The following is a 16,900-nucleotide window of genomic DNA, read 5'->3' as shown; positions in this document are numbered from 1 at the left end:
AAGATCCCCATATTACTCTATGCGGACGACATGGTGATACTGTCTTTAACCAAGCAGGGCCTAAACAACATGCTCAGAGGGCTCATACCAACTCCCTCAAAATCAATTTCGCCAAAACCAAAATTCTTACTTTTGGCACGAAAACTCGGAAGCCTTTCTGGAATTTTGAGGGCCACTCTATTGAATATTGTTCAGCATTCAAGTATTTGGGTATCACTTTTCAGCATGGGCTTAGCTGGTCAGCTCACCTAAATATGACCATCCTGGCTGCCTGTAGAACCATCAAAGCCTTGGAGAAATTCTTCTATGCAAAAGGCGGCCAGTTGGTTCCACCAAGCAGAAAAGCATTTATCAGCAAAGTCCTCCCGATGTTACTGTATGGGGTTGAAATCTGGGGGTGGAATTTAAAAACACTACAACGGCTCGAGATTCTACAAAACACTTTTGCACGAAAGTTACTGGGTCTCCCCAAGGGCTCAGTTGCTGCACAGTTAAGAACAGAACTGGGCCTCCCCTCCATTGTTGCGAGAGCCCACATTAGAATCATTAGTTTTTACTGTAAATTAATCAATGCCCCAGGTTCCCTACTAGCTAGGCAAGCCTTTTAAACTTTTTCTCATACCAACAAATGGTCCAAGGCCATGGAGACTATTACTGCACGCTACTCCCTCCCAGATCTCGACACACTGTCATCTTGGGACCAACATAAAATCCGGGCCTGGATTCTTACAAGAGACGAGGCCATGGACCGGGCACAGTCCACCACAGCCCGCCTCTCCATGTGGCTCCCTAAAGTGAAAGTGGTAAGATCACTTGCTAACTACTTGATAGAACTGACGGAGCCCAATTTGAGAAGAGCGTTCACTATGGCCCGTTTCCATTCTATACCCACGGCCTTCCTGCAGGGGATTTACTCTAAGACCCCTATTACTCAGCGTTTATGTCCATGCACAATGAATGAAGTAGAGGACTTCATACATTTCTTTTTCTACTGCCGTATTTATGAGCCAATAAGACCTAAGCTCCTCCTCTTGATCCCGTCCACCATTACATCTAAGGAAGACTGTTTGAAATCGCTTCTTGTGGACGCAAATCCCCAAATTTCACGTGGGGTGGCAATCTTTATAGTGCAGGCTCTGAAACTCAGGGCTACTCTGACTGGGTAGTGTGTCCTAGACCTGGACCTGTTTTAATTCTTTTTATTACTTTTTAACCCAATGTGCCGAGCCTATTTTGGGGCCATTTTATGCTTTATATACATCCGCATTTTAGATTCTTGGCGCTGGCAACTAAATCTTTACATTATTGTCTTAGGGTAATTTAAATGTCATTACGCCAGTAATATTGCTTTGAATTTTGTTTGGTTGCTTGTCTCTAGTATTTATGTCTTATTTTGCTATGGCTGTATGCTAATGCAATAAAGGTTTGATAATATTTATCCATCCCTGAGTAAGTCATTTACAATACAGTCCTTTACATGTTTAGTTACAGATGAGACCCACTGAGTTTAGTTAAACTTATTCTGAAGTAATTGTGGCCTTCATATTACAATTCTTTGTAATAGGAGTCATTGTGGTGCATATGTATACTATACAGCATGACCCTATGCATGTGACTATGCAGAAGTAAATCCTATTGAGTTCAGGAAAGTTTGGCTGCTTACTCATTTACCTGGGAGGAAGCCTCATTTAGGAAATTAAAGAGACTTACTTTTGAGTAGCTGTGTAGATAACTGCACTGTTTATGTAAGATTAATCGCCATTGACTAGTTGCTAGTGTTTTTCATTGCATTTCTTCTCAGGGCACAACCACATGTCCAGAAGCCAAAATAATACAGCACCGCTGGTAAAAACTGTGATTCTCTGCTACTTTGAAGAGAAGGGAAATATGGTTTTAAATTCTTTATTAAATTATTTACAGTCATACCTCGGGTTACAGACGCTTCAGGTTGCGCGTTTTCGGGTTACGGACGCGCCGAAACCCGGAAGTACTGGAACGGGTTACTTCCAGGTTTCGGTGCTTGAACATGTGCAGAAGCGCTAAATCACGCATTGCGCATGCACAGAAGTGCCAAATCACGACCTGCACATGCACAGACGCAGCGCTGTGGGTTGTGGACGCTGCAGGTTGCGAACATGCCTCCCGCATGAATCATGTTCGCAACCCGAGCGTCCACTGTCCTTATCTGCCTTTCACCATAAAGTCTCAGGGCACTTTACAACAACAGAATATGCAACTTACAATAACAGATAAAACCATTACAATTATAGAACATGACGATCAAAAGGTCAGCGGTTCGAATCCCCGCAACGGGGTGAGCTCCCATTGCTCAGTCCCTTCTCCTGCCAACCTAGCAGTTCAAAAGCACGACAAAGTGCAAGTAGATAAATAGGTATACACCGGCGGGAAGATAAACGGCATTTCCGTGCACTGTTCTGGTTTGCCAGAAGCAGCTTGGTCATGCTGGCCACATGACCCGGAAGTTGTATGCCGGCTCCCTTGGCTAATAAAGCGAGATGAGCGCCGCAACCCCAGAGTCAGTCACGACTAGACCTAATGGTCAGGGGTCCCTTTACCTGACTTTAAAACAATTCCAAACAGACAAGAACTGGATAAATTCAGCAAAAGAGGTGGGTCCCACAAAGCACCTTGATTATCAAAGATTGAGAGGCTGGCACACAAAAAACACCACCCTCTCCTGGTTCCCCTCTGCAGATCTTAAGACCTGAAAAGGTCAGAAGCAATTCTACAAGCAGGCAGCACTCTCAGATCTGCCTTTGCACTTTAGTCTTGCTACCAGCAAGGAAATAAGCATCCCTGTGGCTCACGTTATATGCTAATAGACTTGCAGCACAACAATCCTATGCATGTTTACTCAGAAGAAAGTCTTGCTGTGTTCAGCAGGGCTTACTTCCAGGTGTACACTTACAGGACTGAAGCATCTGAAAAATCTAATAAGGAGGTCTGCTTGGCAGACACAAAATTTATTAATGAGTAACTCTCCAATACAGATTTTATCTGATTTATCTTGCAAGACACTTAGAAAAGCATAGGCTTTGGAAATGGCTTACAAGTGAGTTACAGCATTTACATATTAATTATAGATGGAGATTTCCAATTAAGTTGGTGGACTTTTTAAAAAAGGTACTACGGCTTCATGCAGATTCCTGAAGAGGACAATTGCTTTGGGAACAGTTAAAAGAAGCTGGAACAATAGATAAGCGAGATGGTTCTTAAGTTTTTAATTTGTCTGGTAATTCAGATAAAACCGTAATGGGTTATTAGAATGACGGGGCCTTAAGAATAATTATGCTTTTGACAGTTGTTAGAAATTGGAATTGTTTGTTTTTGATTAAACTATACAATTGATATGTCTGATGTTGGAAACTGTATTAGCCGGTGTTCTTTTCCACTTTGGTCTGAGCGTTGTGGGCTTGGTAGAGTAAATTCAAAGACTATTATCAAATGTAAGTAAAATGTAAGTAAAATAAATACTTATTTCTACTGTGCCCAGGTTATCATAATTTTCCAGGGGGGCATGATAAAGTTCTTACAGCTTTCGAGTTCCACGGGGTTCCTTGGAGCATTTGGTTTAGTCAAATTAACACGCCTATCAGCTTTTAAATATATCTGTGGGAAGGGGGTGGTTACTGTTTTGTTGTTTTGGTTTAATTATTTACTTGTGTCTTATCTTGTATTTTATTCTGTGAACTGCCTGGGATATCTTGATGAAGGGTGGTATATAAATTTAAATATATATATATAAATAATAAATAAATAAATAATAATAATAATAATAATAATAATACTCCTGCAGTTCATAAGCTACCTCAGCTACTAGGGCATGCTTGTGATTCTCATCCTCCAAATCAGGGATCGTGTGCTGTCAAGTTGGGGCTGGCTCATAACAGATTCCAGCCTAACTTCAACAGAATAGCTACTGCCAAACATTAATTAGGGTAAGAACAATATGAGGTGATGACTAAGAGATGAGAGGCTGTAGCCAGTTTGTTGGATCCTTACTCTTTAGTAGCATTTCAGTGACTGTCGCATTTTTTTAAAAAAAAAAGAATGCAAGAGGGAACAGAAAATAGTCGAGAAAGAACTAAGCGAAAAACCCAAGACTTGGGAATGAATACAGAAAGGAGTGTGTCAGGACAGCAATGAGCTGTGGTATGTAAATACACTTAAGGCAAGGGGAGGAAATGTTCTGGAGCTGCTCCAGTGGTGCCAACCACTTGCACAGTTTGCCAAGATTAATCTTGGGGTTGCTACTTCAGGGCACAGGGGGGGAAATAGCTGCAATGGCATAAGGCAGGCTGCAATTGTTCGAAGGAAGGGCACCATAAAGCAATCGTAATACTAGAACACAGGGCCATGAATGTTGGAATATTCGGGACTGAAATATACTCGGAGTCGAGTGTGGATTTCATGCTCTTTATTCAGCTCATAGTAGCGAGGAATGAAAGTTCCCCCACAATATCTGCTTTATATAAACTATTTACACAATGGGCCGCACATGATTGGCTAATTCTGGGATTCTCCTGTAGGCCAGTCAGGTTGCGGATTCACTTCCACCTGGAGCTGGATTGGGTGGCTCCTGTGGACCAATCATACTGCTGCATTGTTCTAGGACCGATCAGACTGCTGCATTCTGAATCCTATTATTTTAGGACCAGACTGCTGCATTTTGGATCCTATTCAACTCAGTACATAACACCGACAGACCAAAGAAAGTGCTTATTTATCCAGCACATACTGTGGGATTTGCTCACACACGTGATGTAATGATGGCCAAGTTGGGTGGCTTTAAAAAAGGATTAGACAAGTTCATGGAGAAGACTACCGAGGACATGATGGCTACAGTATACCTGTGTGCCTTCCTCTCCAAAGAGCATATCTGGTTCAGAATTCCTTGAAGGTACCCAGCATCACCACCTACAATATTTTAAATATATTGAAATATAATGGTGGCAAAGGGTGATCATCGATAGTGATGAGTCTCCTGAAAAGTTTACATCAAGCAAAATAAGTTTGGACCTGTGATATTTGCAGCTTGCCAGCTTGTGCTTCTTTATCAGCTGCTTCTATTTATTTCCATGACACAGTTCCACAAATGATTGAGGAAGGAAAATGGATTTTGAAAGCTCCCCATTGCCAAGATGTAGATCTTCTGGACATGCTGAGGAACTGGCTGTGCAGCCCTGTCCCTCCATCTCACATTACAAATCACTCAACACCAGCATCAATCAACAGCCACATCGCATTCATCAGCTATCACCACAGACAGACAGAATTGGCTTTCATATCAGGTATAGGAAGGGGTTTTTCAAGTACAAAGGCTTGTGTCATCATTATTACCAGCTACTTTTACACTCATTTCCAAAGCTGCAACTGTTTTTGCTGAATCCCATCAGTAATACAATTGGTAACTTTGGCCTGCTCTACATATGCAGCAAACATGAGATGGGAATGAGATGTCCAGAGGTGAGAGAACAATTTTGGGATGCGCAAGAAGCATCACATGTTGAATTCTTTTCTGCAATAAGAAAAATCCCCTGCAAATAGAAAGCCAGTATAACAGGCTTACCCTTTATTCCTGAAATAACAGGATTTTTGTTTTGCTTACACTTACAGAGAGTTATATTTTCAAATCTGGGTTGCATTCAAAAATGGCATCCTCACCTGCAATCAAGTTACAGTCCACCACTTTGGGATTCTACCACATTCTGCAATGTGTGCAGCCCAGGCCTATTATGATGGCAGGAAACAAACTCTTATAAAGTTATCTCTAGGACAGAAACTCCAGCCCAGTTCAGTGGATTTGAGGAGGATTCTGGAACGTGAGCATGAGAATTCTTTGGGCAACAGCTAAAGGGCTTTTCAGATGTATACAGCTGGGGACACATGACATGATGTACTGTGGGAACCATGATGGCAGGGAGTGGAGGTATATATTCCTCTGCTCCCTTTGTTTGATTCCCCTGCCTCTTCCAACAGGCAATAGCCCTCCATGGAGATAACTTTAAGCCTGACCCAGCACTCCACCAAGTCTCCAATGAGCCTCAAACAGTTCAGGTACGTCTGGCTGCAGAAGGTACCAGTAAGAGTCATCTCCATCAAGCTGTTGTTCATGGAGGGTATCTTCCTTACATATACAAATAATACTATACAAGTAAAAAAATTTAGCCCGATCACAGAAATCACAGCTGGTGTAATTGAGCAAAAAATTAGCATTAATGGGGATGACCGGATGCTTGATAGATAACTTCTAACAATTAGCTTCTAATGGCTGAATTATATTACACTATAAATAAGAAGCATTTCTGTAGCTTTCATCCCAGTAATTTTTTTATTAGGATTGTCATTCAAATAAATCTTAGTTGATTTCAGCATATGAATTGTAGTCAATTAATCCATTAGCTGAGTTTGCTTAAATCTGCATAGGAGTTAAAAGTAGTAGTTCTGAAGCCTGAGGTATGCTCTGTTACAGCAGGAGAAGCAGAAGAAGAGAGTATTTCATCCTGTATGTGGGAGAAGGAGTGGGGAGATTCCTGTTAAGGTGATGTTTGCCATCAGCAGTTTCTACCAGAACTTACATTTAAAAATAATACGTTTAAAACATTCTGCCAGATTATCAGGATATTTTTTCGTTGATTAAAAGGTAAAAGGACCCCTGACCATTAGGTCTAGTCGCGGACACCTCTGGGGTTGCGGCCCTCATCTCGCTTTATTGGCCGAGGGAGCCGGCGTACAGCCGCTTCTGGCAACCAGAGCAGCGCACAGAAATGCCGTTTACCTTCCCACCAGAGTGGTACCTATTTATCTACTTGCACTTTGACCTGCTTTCAAACTGCTAGGTTGGCAGGAGCAGGGACCGAGCAACTGGAGCTCACCCCATCACGGGGATTCGAACCGCCGACCTTCTGATTGGCAAGTCCTAGGCTCTGTGGTTTAACCCACAGTGCCAATCCCTTTTCGTTGATTAAAAGCTGCTTAATTTGTTAAATGTCTGCCTGGTGCTGACATTGAATATGCAGGCATGTGGGCTCCAGAGGCGGAGATTACAGCTGCTTTGCTCCTCCTTTTAGTCCTTTTAGTGCAGCACAGCAGCTAAGCCAAGGTTTGGCTTAGTCAGTGCATTTTCCGAATCTGAGCTCATGGTTTAGCTCTCTCCTCCTTAACCACGAGGTGCAGACAAGATCTGCTGGCTTAGCTACCACGCTGTACAGAGCTAAAAGGTTTTTGTTGCTTTGATTGCTATTTCTGCTTTAGTTGTGATAATTGTTGTTGAACTGATTTTGTTTTATGCTGTTATTTTAAATATCGCGAGCCACCCTGGAAACTTATACAGTGGTACCTCGGTTTAAGAACTTAATTTGTTCTGGAGGTCCGTTCTTAACCTGAAACTGTTCTTAACCTGAAGCACCACTTTAGCTAATGGGGCTTCCTGCTGCCGCCGCGCCACCACACGATTTCTGTTCTCATCCTGAAGCAAAGTTCTTAACCCGAGGTACTATTTCTGGATTAGCGGAGTCTGTAACCTGAAGCGTGTGTAACCCGAGGTACCACGGTAGTGGAAATACACTAAACAGATAAATATATTTCCCACATGCAAAGTGCAGATTCTAGAGAATCTGAAAGGATATTGACAGATACCCAAGAAAACTTATGATATTTGGGGAAATACGCTGCTTCACTGTGAGTAACCCATATTGTCCAAAATTTGGCAGTCTGTTCAGAGAACACAGTGGAAAGGTTCATTTACTTTCCAATGTGCTGGCGAGTGGATTCTTTTATATTAGGATGAGTAGTGATAAAGGCTGGAATGGCGTTGGCACCAGTGTGCGATGGCTGATGACCAAGAGCAAGGGACGGTCCAAGGGAGTGCAGCCTTCAGAGGAGGAAACCCCTAAAGAAGGAAATGCAAACCAGAATACTAATTAACAGCACAGGGTGGATGCAGGAGGCAAACTGAGATTCTCTCGTATCCCCACCCCAGCCATCCATATGACAGTGCTGCTTTGTGGAACAGAACAATAGGTACATTATACAAACCTATAATTATCTCAAGAAGAGTGATAGCTAATTCAAGGCATTACATGAACGCTATAATATTGGATACAGTCCCACAAGAGGCAAACAGGGAAAGGGGGAGGGGGAGAAGAGAGAGAGTCTTTAAGCAAAGACTGAAAACTGCCTAGCGCAAAACATCAAAGGGGATATTTCATGGTCTCTTCCTGTTTGTTTGGATGCTCCCCTCAACCCCACTCTCTGCCTTCACTTAATGATTTAAAACACAGTTCCTTCATTCATGTGTTTCTTGGCCACATCAGGCCCTAATCAGTTCCAGTTAAAGAACATCCTCTCTCTTTTTTCCGGGTAACAGCATGGATTGCGGGGATAACATATCTCAGCTCCCCTTGCCATGCCCATGTAGGGTGGAAATGTCAAGGTAATGCACTGTAATTTGTTAAACAGCCTGAGAAACTTGCAGGCAACAGAAGGCAGAGGGGACGGTCGAAAGAATCAAAATGCCAGAGATTTAGAGGATTACATGATGTACACAGGAATTGTCAAGCTAGAGTTAGCAACTATTTCTGCACCTCCAGCCTCATCCCCATCAGATGGTAACACCCAAAAATTGAGGATGAGATTGGTGACGGAGAAGAAGGGCAGAACGTTGAGACCTATCCAAAAGAAACAAAAAAGAGTTTGCTACTTAACATATTAAGCAACTGTGCACAACAGTTTATAAAGAGATTAAGAAGGTTCTCTAACACAGAGCTGGACAGATGGCTTATTCTCTTAGTAGCAAATGCTTATTGCCTCATTATAATTTACCACAAGAACCCGTCTCATTCTCAGTGACATTCTAATTAGGAACATAGGAAGCTGCCTTATCCCAAGTCATTGGTTGATCTTGCTCAGTATTCTGACTGTGGCAGCAGGACTTCAGACTCTATGTATGGTATGTATGTAGAAAAGATACATGTCCGGGGCAAAAGCCTTATGGGTAAGTTAAAAAGGTAAAGGGACCCCTGACCATTAGGTCCAGTCGTGGCCGACTTTGGGGTTGCAGCGCTCATCTCGCTTTACTGGCCAAGGGAGCCGGCGTACAGCTTCCGGGTCATGTAGCCAGCATGACTAAGCCGCTTCTGGCGAACCAGAGCAGCACACGGAAACGCCATTTACCTTCCCACTGGAGTGGTACCTATTTATCTACTTGCACTTTGACGTGCTTTCGAATTGCTAGCTTGGCAGGAGCAGGGACCGAGCAACGGGAGCTCACCCCGTCGCGGGGATTCGAACCGCCGACCTTCTGATCTGCAAGTCCTAGGCTCTGTGGTTTAACCCACAGCGCCACCCGTGTCCCTCTATGGGTAAGCATACATAAATTCCATTGAAATGAATGGGGCTTGACCATGCATTTGTTGCTTTTCGGCAGACTAAACTCTATTTTCCATCATCCAAACCTCCTGAATTCATTCTGTCTTGCTCACATGATGCGTAGCACATTAAGTAATTCTATCCAAACAGCATTTCCTTTTTTTAAAAAAAAACTTACCATTTTATTCAGTTTCATAAAACCTCACATTTACAAAGAAGGTTAATGAAAAAAATGGAAAGTATTAATTTAAATCATGTGAAGCATTTGCTTTGTTATGCCAGTATTCAAGAAATATTCCCCTGTTCTGTCTAAACATTGTAAAAGTTTCGACCTTTCTTCTTTCACTCTCAAATAACTTGTAAGCTTTGCCATAATGGTGTAATTGCAGAATTTAGAGCATTTCCATTCATTCAAATGCCATTTGCCAGGGATGATGGGAGTTGCAGTCCAACAACATTGGGAGCACTACGGGTTCCCTGCCACTTCTGCATTGTATTCTTAAGAGTTAGCAGCATGATTGAAAGCTATAGAAAATAAGGGCTCTACCCCAATATTTTGCATCACCAGATAAAGTGCAGTACTAAAGCAATAAAGCGGCAACCAGGAAGAGGCTGACATAAGAGCAATTGTAACTAGCCATCAGGACAGGGCTGCCACAGAGTGGCAGAGTCCTGTGGCAGTTCCCCCACAGCTTTTGTGGGGGCAGGCAGCAGCAGGCAGGAGGCACCTTCCTGTTTTGCCTCAGGCAGCAAAATAGGATAGGCTGCCCCTGCCAGCCATGGTTATGAAATTCCCAGTCCCATGTTACTTTTAAAAGTGCTACAAGACTTTTGAGGAAGGGGTGGCTTCAGATGGCCCCTGTTAACTGTTTCATGTGATATGGTGCTTTGTTATTAAAGGGTTGTGATCTACCTTGAGGCTTTGATATGGTTAGGCTAGAAACCTAGCAAGTATACAAAATAAACCACCCCTGCTATGTTAATGTGCTTCTGGCTAAGTATCATGCTGGAAGGTTCCCCCTCCTCTTGCCCTAGGCATCAATATATAGTTCAGAGATAAAAATGCAACCTCTAACTTTCGGAGAGAAAACAAAGGTTAGCTGCCCAATGCAGGGCTGCCTGTATGTATGTTTGCTTAACAGCACAACTCCGTTATAAGAGCCAGTGCAAAGGAAGATTCAGATGTCATTGTTTACACTGTTGTACACCACCCTTGAGAAGGGGCATAGTAGGTATTATAAAAATATTTTAGGCCAGCAATCTGATAACTCAGGGTTAAAGGATAAGAAAGAGAGCCTCTCCTTGCCCCCCTCACTGCCCCATTAGGATGACCAGATGCAAAAGAAAGCAAGGCTCCTGAACTGCTAATAGTTGAGGGAATTTCAGCAAGGGTAGCTTCTACACAAAACAGTTGATAAGTCTCTCCAGAGATTCCTTGGAGTGTGCTGTCAAAGCTGTGTCATCTGCAAATAGCATCTCTCAGATAAGGATCTGCCATGCTTTGCCATGTGGAAATCCCTTGCAGACGACCCAGGGCCTGAAGACAGGCGGTCACAGGCAGCCAAGTTGTGCATTCATAGCAGTGACCAGAGGATAAATGACCGCTGGGAGGAGTGCAGAGAGAAGAAACGCCGTGGTGCATCTGCAGCAGCACATCTGGATGCCTTCATCTGCCTTAGCTGCAACAAAACACGTCTCTACCGCATTGGTCTCTACAGCCACAGCAGGCGCTGTGAGCTTGACCTCACCCCCAAAGGCGCTCTCCTCCATTGTCTCCCGAGAAAGAAGGATGCCAGCTTAAGCTTCTACACAATAATTAAAAGAGAAGGAGCCCGTCCTCTTTTGCACCCAAGCTCCGTATCCACAACTCAGTGTTAAGTTTAACCAATGTTAGCCCTAGTTAGGCCAAACTCAGTGGCACTATGCAACTAATTATAGAGTGCAAGGTTAAGTTCCAGAAGCCGCCCCCTTCCCCTTTCTACTAACTGGGGTCAATGGCAGTCAGATATACCTGAGACCAAAGTGAAAGAGAAGCGGTGAGTTCAGGTAAGGGAAAAGGCTTGAAAGAGTGTTCAATCCTTTGGCCTCATTGCTTAACCCCAGTTTATGGCCAGTTAACATTATGTCTCCATCAGCCCTGGCCGTGTCACATTGGAGGTAGCAGCTTGCCCAGTGAGGTGAAGCCGCCACACTACCTTCTTGACAGCAGCATCCCTGCCGCATAATGGGAGGTCAGAAGTCAGCCTTGCTAATGGACCAAGAATGCTAGGCTACAACCTCAAGTCAAAGTCGGAGTTAAACCATGGTTCCTTAAGTGTAAATTGGGCCCCAAACCAACAGAGAAGACCAAATGCGGTCAGATGCTTTATTTGACGTAGCTATCACACTTTTGCTCTTTGTGTTGCCTGCCAAATATAGTGTCTGAGGTTTGCCAGTCTTTGGCAGTTTTGGAAGAGGAAGCAAAGAGGGAATGGGCTGGCACATTCCCGTATTCTCTCCTGCCTCCATGCACAAGCAAGACAAAAGCACAAACATCTGCAGGGGAGATAAGAGGCTGCCGGGCTCGGCTCAGCTGTATGGGAGCTTCTCTGCCTTCACTGAGCGCTAGTGTTTAGAGCTAGGCAGCTAGCCCACTCCTAGGCTGAGCTGCACCATTTCATTGGACAGAGAGGACCCCACAATGATCAGCATTTACACTGGTCACAAGATAGCGGAATTGGACCAAGAGGCAATTACACATGCATAACGAGTTCTTGGTGACATTACCCAAGGCATCCAAGATGAAAAAGCATAAATATTTCACCTTGAAACGTGAGAGGGTAGTTCAGCAAATACCCTCTTCATCAAGTACAACGAAGCATCAATAGTAACCTTTTTCCCTCCTCCAGTGGGCGGAAAACAGTGGGAACCTTAGCCAGCCAGTTCACATTTCTCTCGCCGCAGACATAGTCAAACTGATCTTGTAACCGTCTCCCTGTTCCTTCCCACACAACACCCGTCCAACCCACATAGCAGCAGCGTTAACTCATATTTCACCTGAACTGCAGACTTCTTGCACTTGTAACTCTGCCACCGAATTCTGTCAAAAGAGCCACCATCTGGAAAGGATCCTGGAATGGAATCTATGCAGTGTGGTGGCCTCCTGAGCCTCTGCAACTGGGGCAATTAAACCTGCTAATGCGCTTAGTGTTTCTGGCAAAGCTGGAACATTTTTTTATATTTTAGGAGGGGGCAGGACTTGAAATAATTTTTATTTTTCATTAGACAAATCTTACTTATAAGGTGTTCCTTTAGACAGCAGAAGTCTTTTAATTCTATCCCAGGCTAAGATAACAATGTTATTATGCCTTCAGCCTTTCTTGCACATTGTAAAGTTAATGTTTTTAGGTTGTGCATTTTTATTCTCAAACAAAAGCATAGCTCAGTGAGAGTCATTCCAGAGACAGCACAAGTGAAAGAAATCTTCCTCTCTGAAGTTGCACAGGCTTGCCACCCACAGCAGGCCATTGTTTACACACACACAAAAACACCCTCTGTCTCATGAAGTTTAATTTCCACTTAGGGTGGCCACTTATGCATGGTCAAAAAGAGAGGAAAAGATGTCACCAATAAAGATGGTAATAGTGGGCACGAATTCATTAAGTTCATTTCACCATAGTGAGGGAAAGTGTGGCCAGGTGATCTCTGTCCTGCTGAAGCTGATGTCTCAAGGCTAACTGTTGATGACCCTTCCTGCTCTCTCTACTTATGGCTCTGTATCTTTACAGAATGACCCTTCTAACAGAAAGCTGTAAAGTATGACACATTCCCATGCCACAAGCTCAGAGGAGTCCGTGGCTGCTATACCACCAACTGGGAAATAACCAGCTCCTCGTGCTGGCATTTTGGAGCCAAAAGTGCTCAAGGCTGATGGTTTGTATCCCACAAAACCTGAGAGTCCTGCTCCAGAGCCGAAGACAGGACGCTCACAGGTGCCATGCCCTGAACCAGACTTGACACAGGAATCGAGGGCTTCCCATGCTACCACACACCAGTGGGGTTGTGCCCCACAAAAAGGTAAAGAAGGGCTCCTTTGCAGGCCAGGGCATTGGCTCTTCAAGAGTAATACCTATGGAGGACTTCCAGGTTGGCGCCATCGCCGAATGGCGGACTCCCTCCGAGCTCCGGAGGGAGCCTGCTCGGCAGGGGTTGGGTCCTACCGCGCCGGCGACGCGGGGACCCTCAAAAACCACGGGCACGGAGCCCGTGGACATGGCTGACTCGGCGGGCACCATTAGCGCCCCCCAACCCGCGAAGGAGCCTTTTTAAAGGCTACAGAGCGGGGGATGGGGGTGGCGTGGTGCTATGAGTCCTCTGCTTTCCCTGCCGAGCGAAGCCGCATGCCATTCGACGGAGAGCGCTGACTTCTTCTATTGAAAATTTGGACTATAAACAACAACCCGTGAGTAATTTGGAAATCGGACTTAAAAGGAGGGAAAAAATTTTTTCTCGGATTCGGCACGAGCGGGGGAGATCCAAAAAGGAAGTCAGTCTCCCCCCTATTGTAGACATTTTAAAACAAGGATTTGGCAACTAAGGTCAAGAAAGGAGCTTGCTTCTGTTTATTGATAAAAATTATTAATTCCACGATGGGAAATTATAAGAACTGTGCTGGAGGAGAAGAGTGGATGGTGAGAGTGAAAGTGCAACCCCCCCAGGAACCGGGGCGATCCGCGAGAGAGCCTGGCGAAGAGAGACAGAGACTTTGACAGCTGTCAAAGCAGCTGTCAAAGTTGGAGAATATAAAGAGGACTTTGCTATGAGGACTTTGCTGGTTAGTTTTGTTACAATTTGGATATAAATTGTCGAAAATAAGGAATAACAATTTGACTTTTGGATTTGAGGAAACAAAGTTACTATAATCCCCCTAGAGGGGTTTTGGGACATTACAAGAACGGTCGTAAGTGGAAAAATACTCTTGGAATCGCACAGGACTTGTTATCTTCTGGGAAAGCTGCAAAAACGAAACAGTATTTTGTCTACAGAGGTGTTTATATTAAAGGAGACAATAGAATCATCTATTGAAGAATGGAAGGGACTGGACGCAAGTTTTTGTTCCTGAACTAACAACAACCCCTGTAGAGGTATCAAATTTTTGAATTAGAATGTTTTTGCAGTGGAACAGGAAAAGAAACCTGAGAAAGTGAGAAAAAAGAACAAAGGACTGATGACGACTTGGAAAGAACAAGGGAGGAGCCATATTATTGTGAAAGACCAAGGAAAACTAAAGGCCTGTCAGGGGCCTCTTTAAGACTGGGCGTCTGAAGTTAAACATTATTTTAAAAAAAACAAAAAAACCCCGGCAAGGTGGAACTGGAAAAAAAAACCGGCTATGGACGTGAGATCTCCAGGCTGACAGTAGATAGATTGATGGACATGGGGAATCGAAACCGGGGAAGGGTGGGGGGAGATCTGGAATCCAAAGGGTGTACAACTATCTTCTGAATCTTTTTATATTTTTTACCTTGTTTGGACGTGTTTATCAAAAAAAGGGAATTCGTGGAAGGAAATTGGGGTGGACCTTGGGGGAAAAAACTTTCTTTTAATGATGAGGGATGGTGGAATGTAAAGGGAAAGTGGTTATATTATTAAATTGAATAGTGGGTTAAACAAAATAAGTTTTAAATTGGGAGTAAGAACTTGTGGAACCAAATTAATGAAAGGGGAATACAATAGGGAGGGGGAGGGGGGAGTCCTGGAAAGATGTTAATGAAAGTAAGGCTTCAATTTTAAAGGTTTATTTTTTCTTTTTCTTTTGTTTTTTGTTTTTTGAGTTTTGGAAACTTCAATAAATATTTTATTTTAAAAAAAAAAGAGTAATACCTATGGAGCCTTATCTCCCATGATCACTGAGTTCATTTGTAGGAGGGTCATTGGTTGTGCCCCAGGTTGCCAAGGCTCATATGACATCAGGGGTGCCAACTTGAATAAAATATGGGGGGTCAGGTAACCCCCATCCCACAGAATCAATCACATGATGCAGTGCATGCACACTATTTGAATGACAATGCTCATCAACTGGGGAGGTGGTCCCCACAAATATTTTATGGGGGGGTCAAAGACCCCTCAGCCCCTAGGAGTTGGCTCCTACGTTTGACATCAACATAAAATGGCGCTTCTAGTGTCATCAGCCCAGTCCAGCGGAATGCTCTGCTGCCAGGCTTATGTGTGCAATTAATAATACATCTTTCCGTAAGAGTCAATTGATGAGATTTTTTTGTAAAGTGTTTTCATTGTATACAGGTATCATTGTAAATTGCTTTGAATTTTTTTTTTTAAGATAAAGTGATAGATAAATAAATAAATAAATAAATAATCTGTGCTGGTGTAGGGCATCTTCTTATGTTCCTATCATAGCTGCTGTTCCTTTATGGCTGGAACATTCCCTTGCAGCTGTTCTCCATGGTATACCCTGATAGGGACAATCCAAAGGACTGCTAGATCTCTCCAGGTTTTGCAAATCATTATAGTCAAATCTTAAATCCTAAGAAATGCAGAGTAATTTAAATGCAGACTCATGGTCGCAGACACCAATGCAAAACATTTTATTCCCTGTCAGCTTGTTCAGTTTCCATCCTACAGGTGTCACATCAGTAATTATTGTAAGAGGACTCTAAAAATTATTTCCCCAAGTTTATGGTTTTGGGTTTTTACACATTTTTAGTTAATTGAAAGCCCCTACAATTGTATCTTCCCCATATTACTGTATTCCAAACATAAACTGGTAACCGCAACAAAAAGTAAAGCGGGTGAGAAGGACGTGTCCCTAATACTGTATGTGACTAACAACAAATCATCTTTACATTTGTCACCATAGTAGAGACTATTCCCCCCACATATAGAACAGTAAGAGAGCATCAACTCTAAGGAATGCTTAAAAGGGATAGAGAAAGGAAAATAAAATCTAACCAGGCCAGGTCAACTCATCATGGGAGACTGGAAACAGTATCAGGAGTGGGGGAGAGCTGGCAAACATATTCACGAATAAAAATCATATTATAAATAAAATAAAATAACCAGCAGCCCCAAATTTCCAGATGACATAAACATAGCAATGCTCTAGGAAAAATACAGGCCAAGGGCCTAATTCCCTGGGCAATTTCCCCAGTACCAGTGATTTCAGCAAAAACTGGATTCATGACATTTTTACTCAAAAGAAAGATCAAAGAGAAATCATTTACCCATACCGGCAAACTAGCAAAGCTTTAGGAAATATATGCATTGATTTAAATGCGGAAATGATCCAACTCTTCATTTCAAAATGACACTACCACCCCTGAGAACTCTGATACATTTCCTAAGGGTTAACATATATAACTTGCATGCGCCTGCTCAACTGCTAGAACTCTTGAGTTGTGCTCTGCCATCCAAGAAAGCCAGATTAGATTCCTGTCCCACTTTTTTGTTCCCTGGAGTGGCCGGCTAATTAAGGAACAACAGAGGCTGCCTTTGAAGACACCTCCTTGGCTAA

General features: G+C 43.3%; 1 protein-coding gene across 4 annotated transcripts in view; it reads right to left on the bottom strand.

Moving 5' to 3' along the window:
- The window catches only part of DPF3 (double PHD fingers 3), a 195,158-nt gene that overhangs the window by 114,055 nt on the left and 64,203 nt on the right, over positions 1-16,900 (bottom strand). For 2 of the 4 annotated variants that reach the window (XR_014005921.1, XM_081186343.1), the window contains exon 1: positions 12,427-12,497. The exons of the other annotated variants lie outside the window; for them this stretch is intronic. Coding sequence is in view for 1 of the 2 variants with exons in the window: in XM_081186343.1 (XP_081042469.1) it covers positions 12,427-12,488 (62 nt within the window). In the remaining variant the exon portion in view is untranslated. Of the gene's footprint in view, positions 1-12,426; positions 12,498-16,900 lie in introns of those variants that run through there. 4 annotated transcript variants of the gene reach the window in all.

The sequence above is a fragment of the Podarcis bocagei genome (genome assembly GCF_964188305.1).
Source record: "Podarcis bocagei genome assembly, chromosome: 1".
In the NCBI taxonomy this organism is placed as follows: Eukaryota; Metazoa; Chordata; class Lepidosauria; order Squamata; family Lacertidae; genus Podarcis; species Podarcis bocagei.
This window is presented reverse-complemented; position numbering and strand designations above follow the sequence as displayed.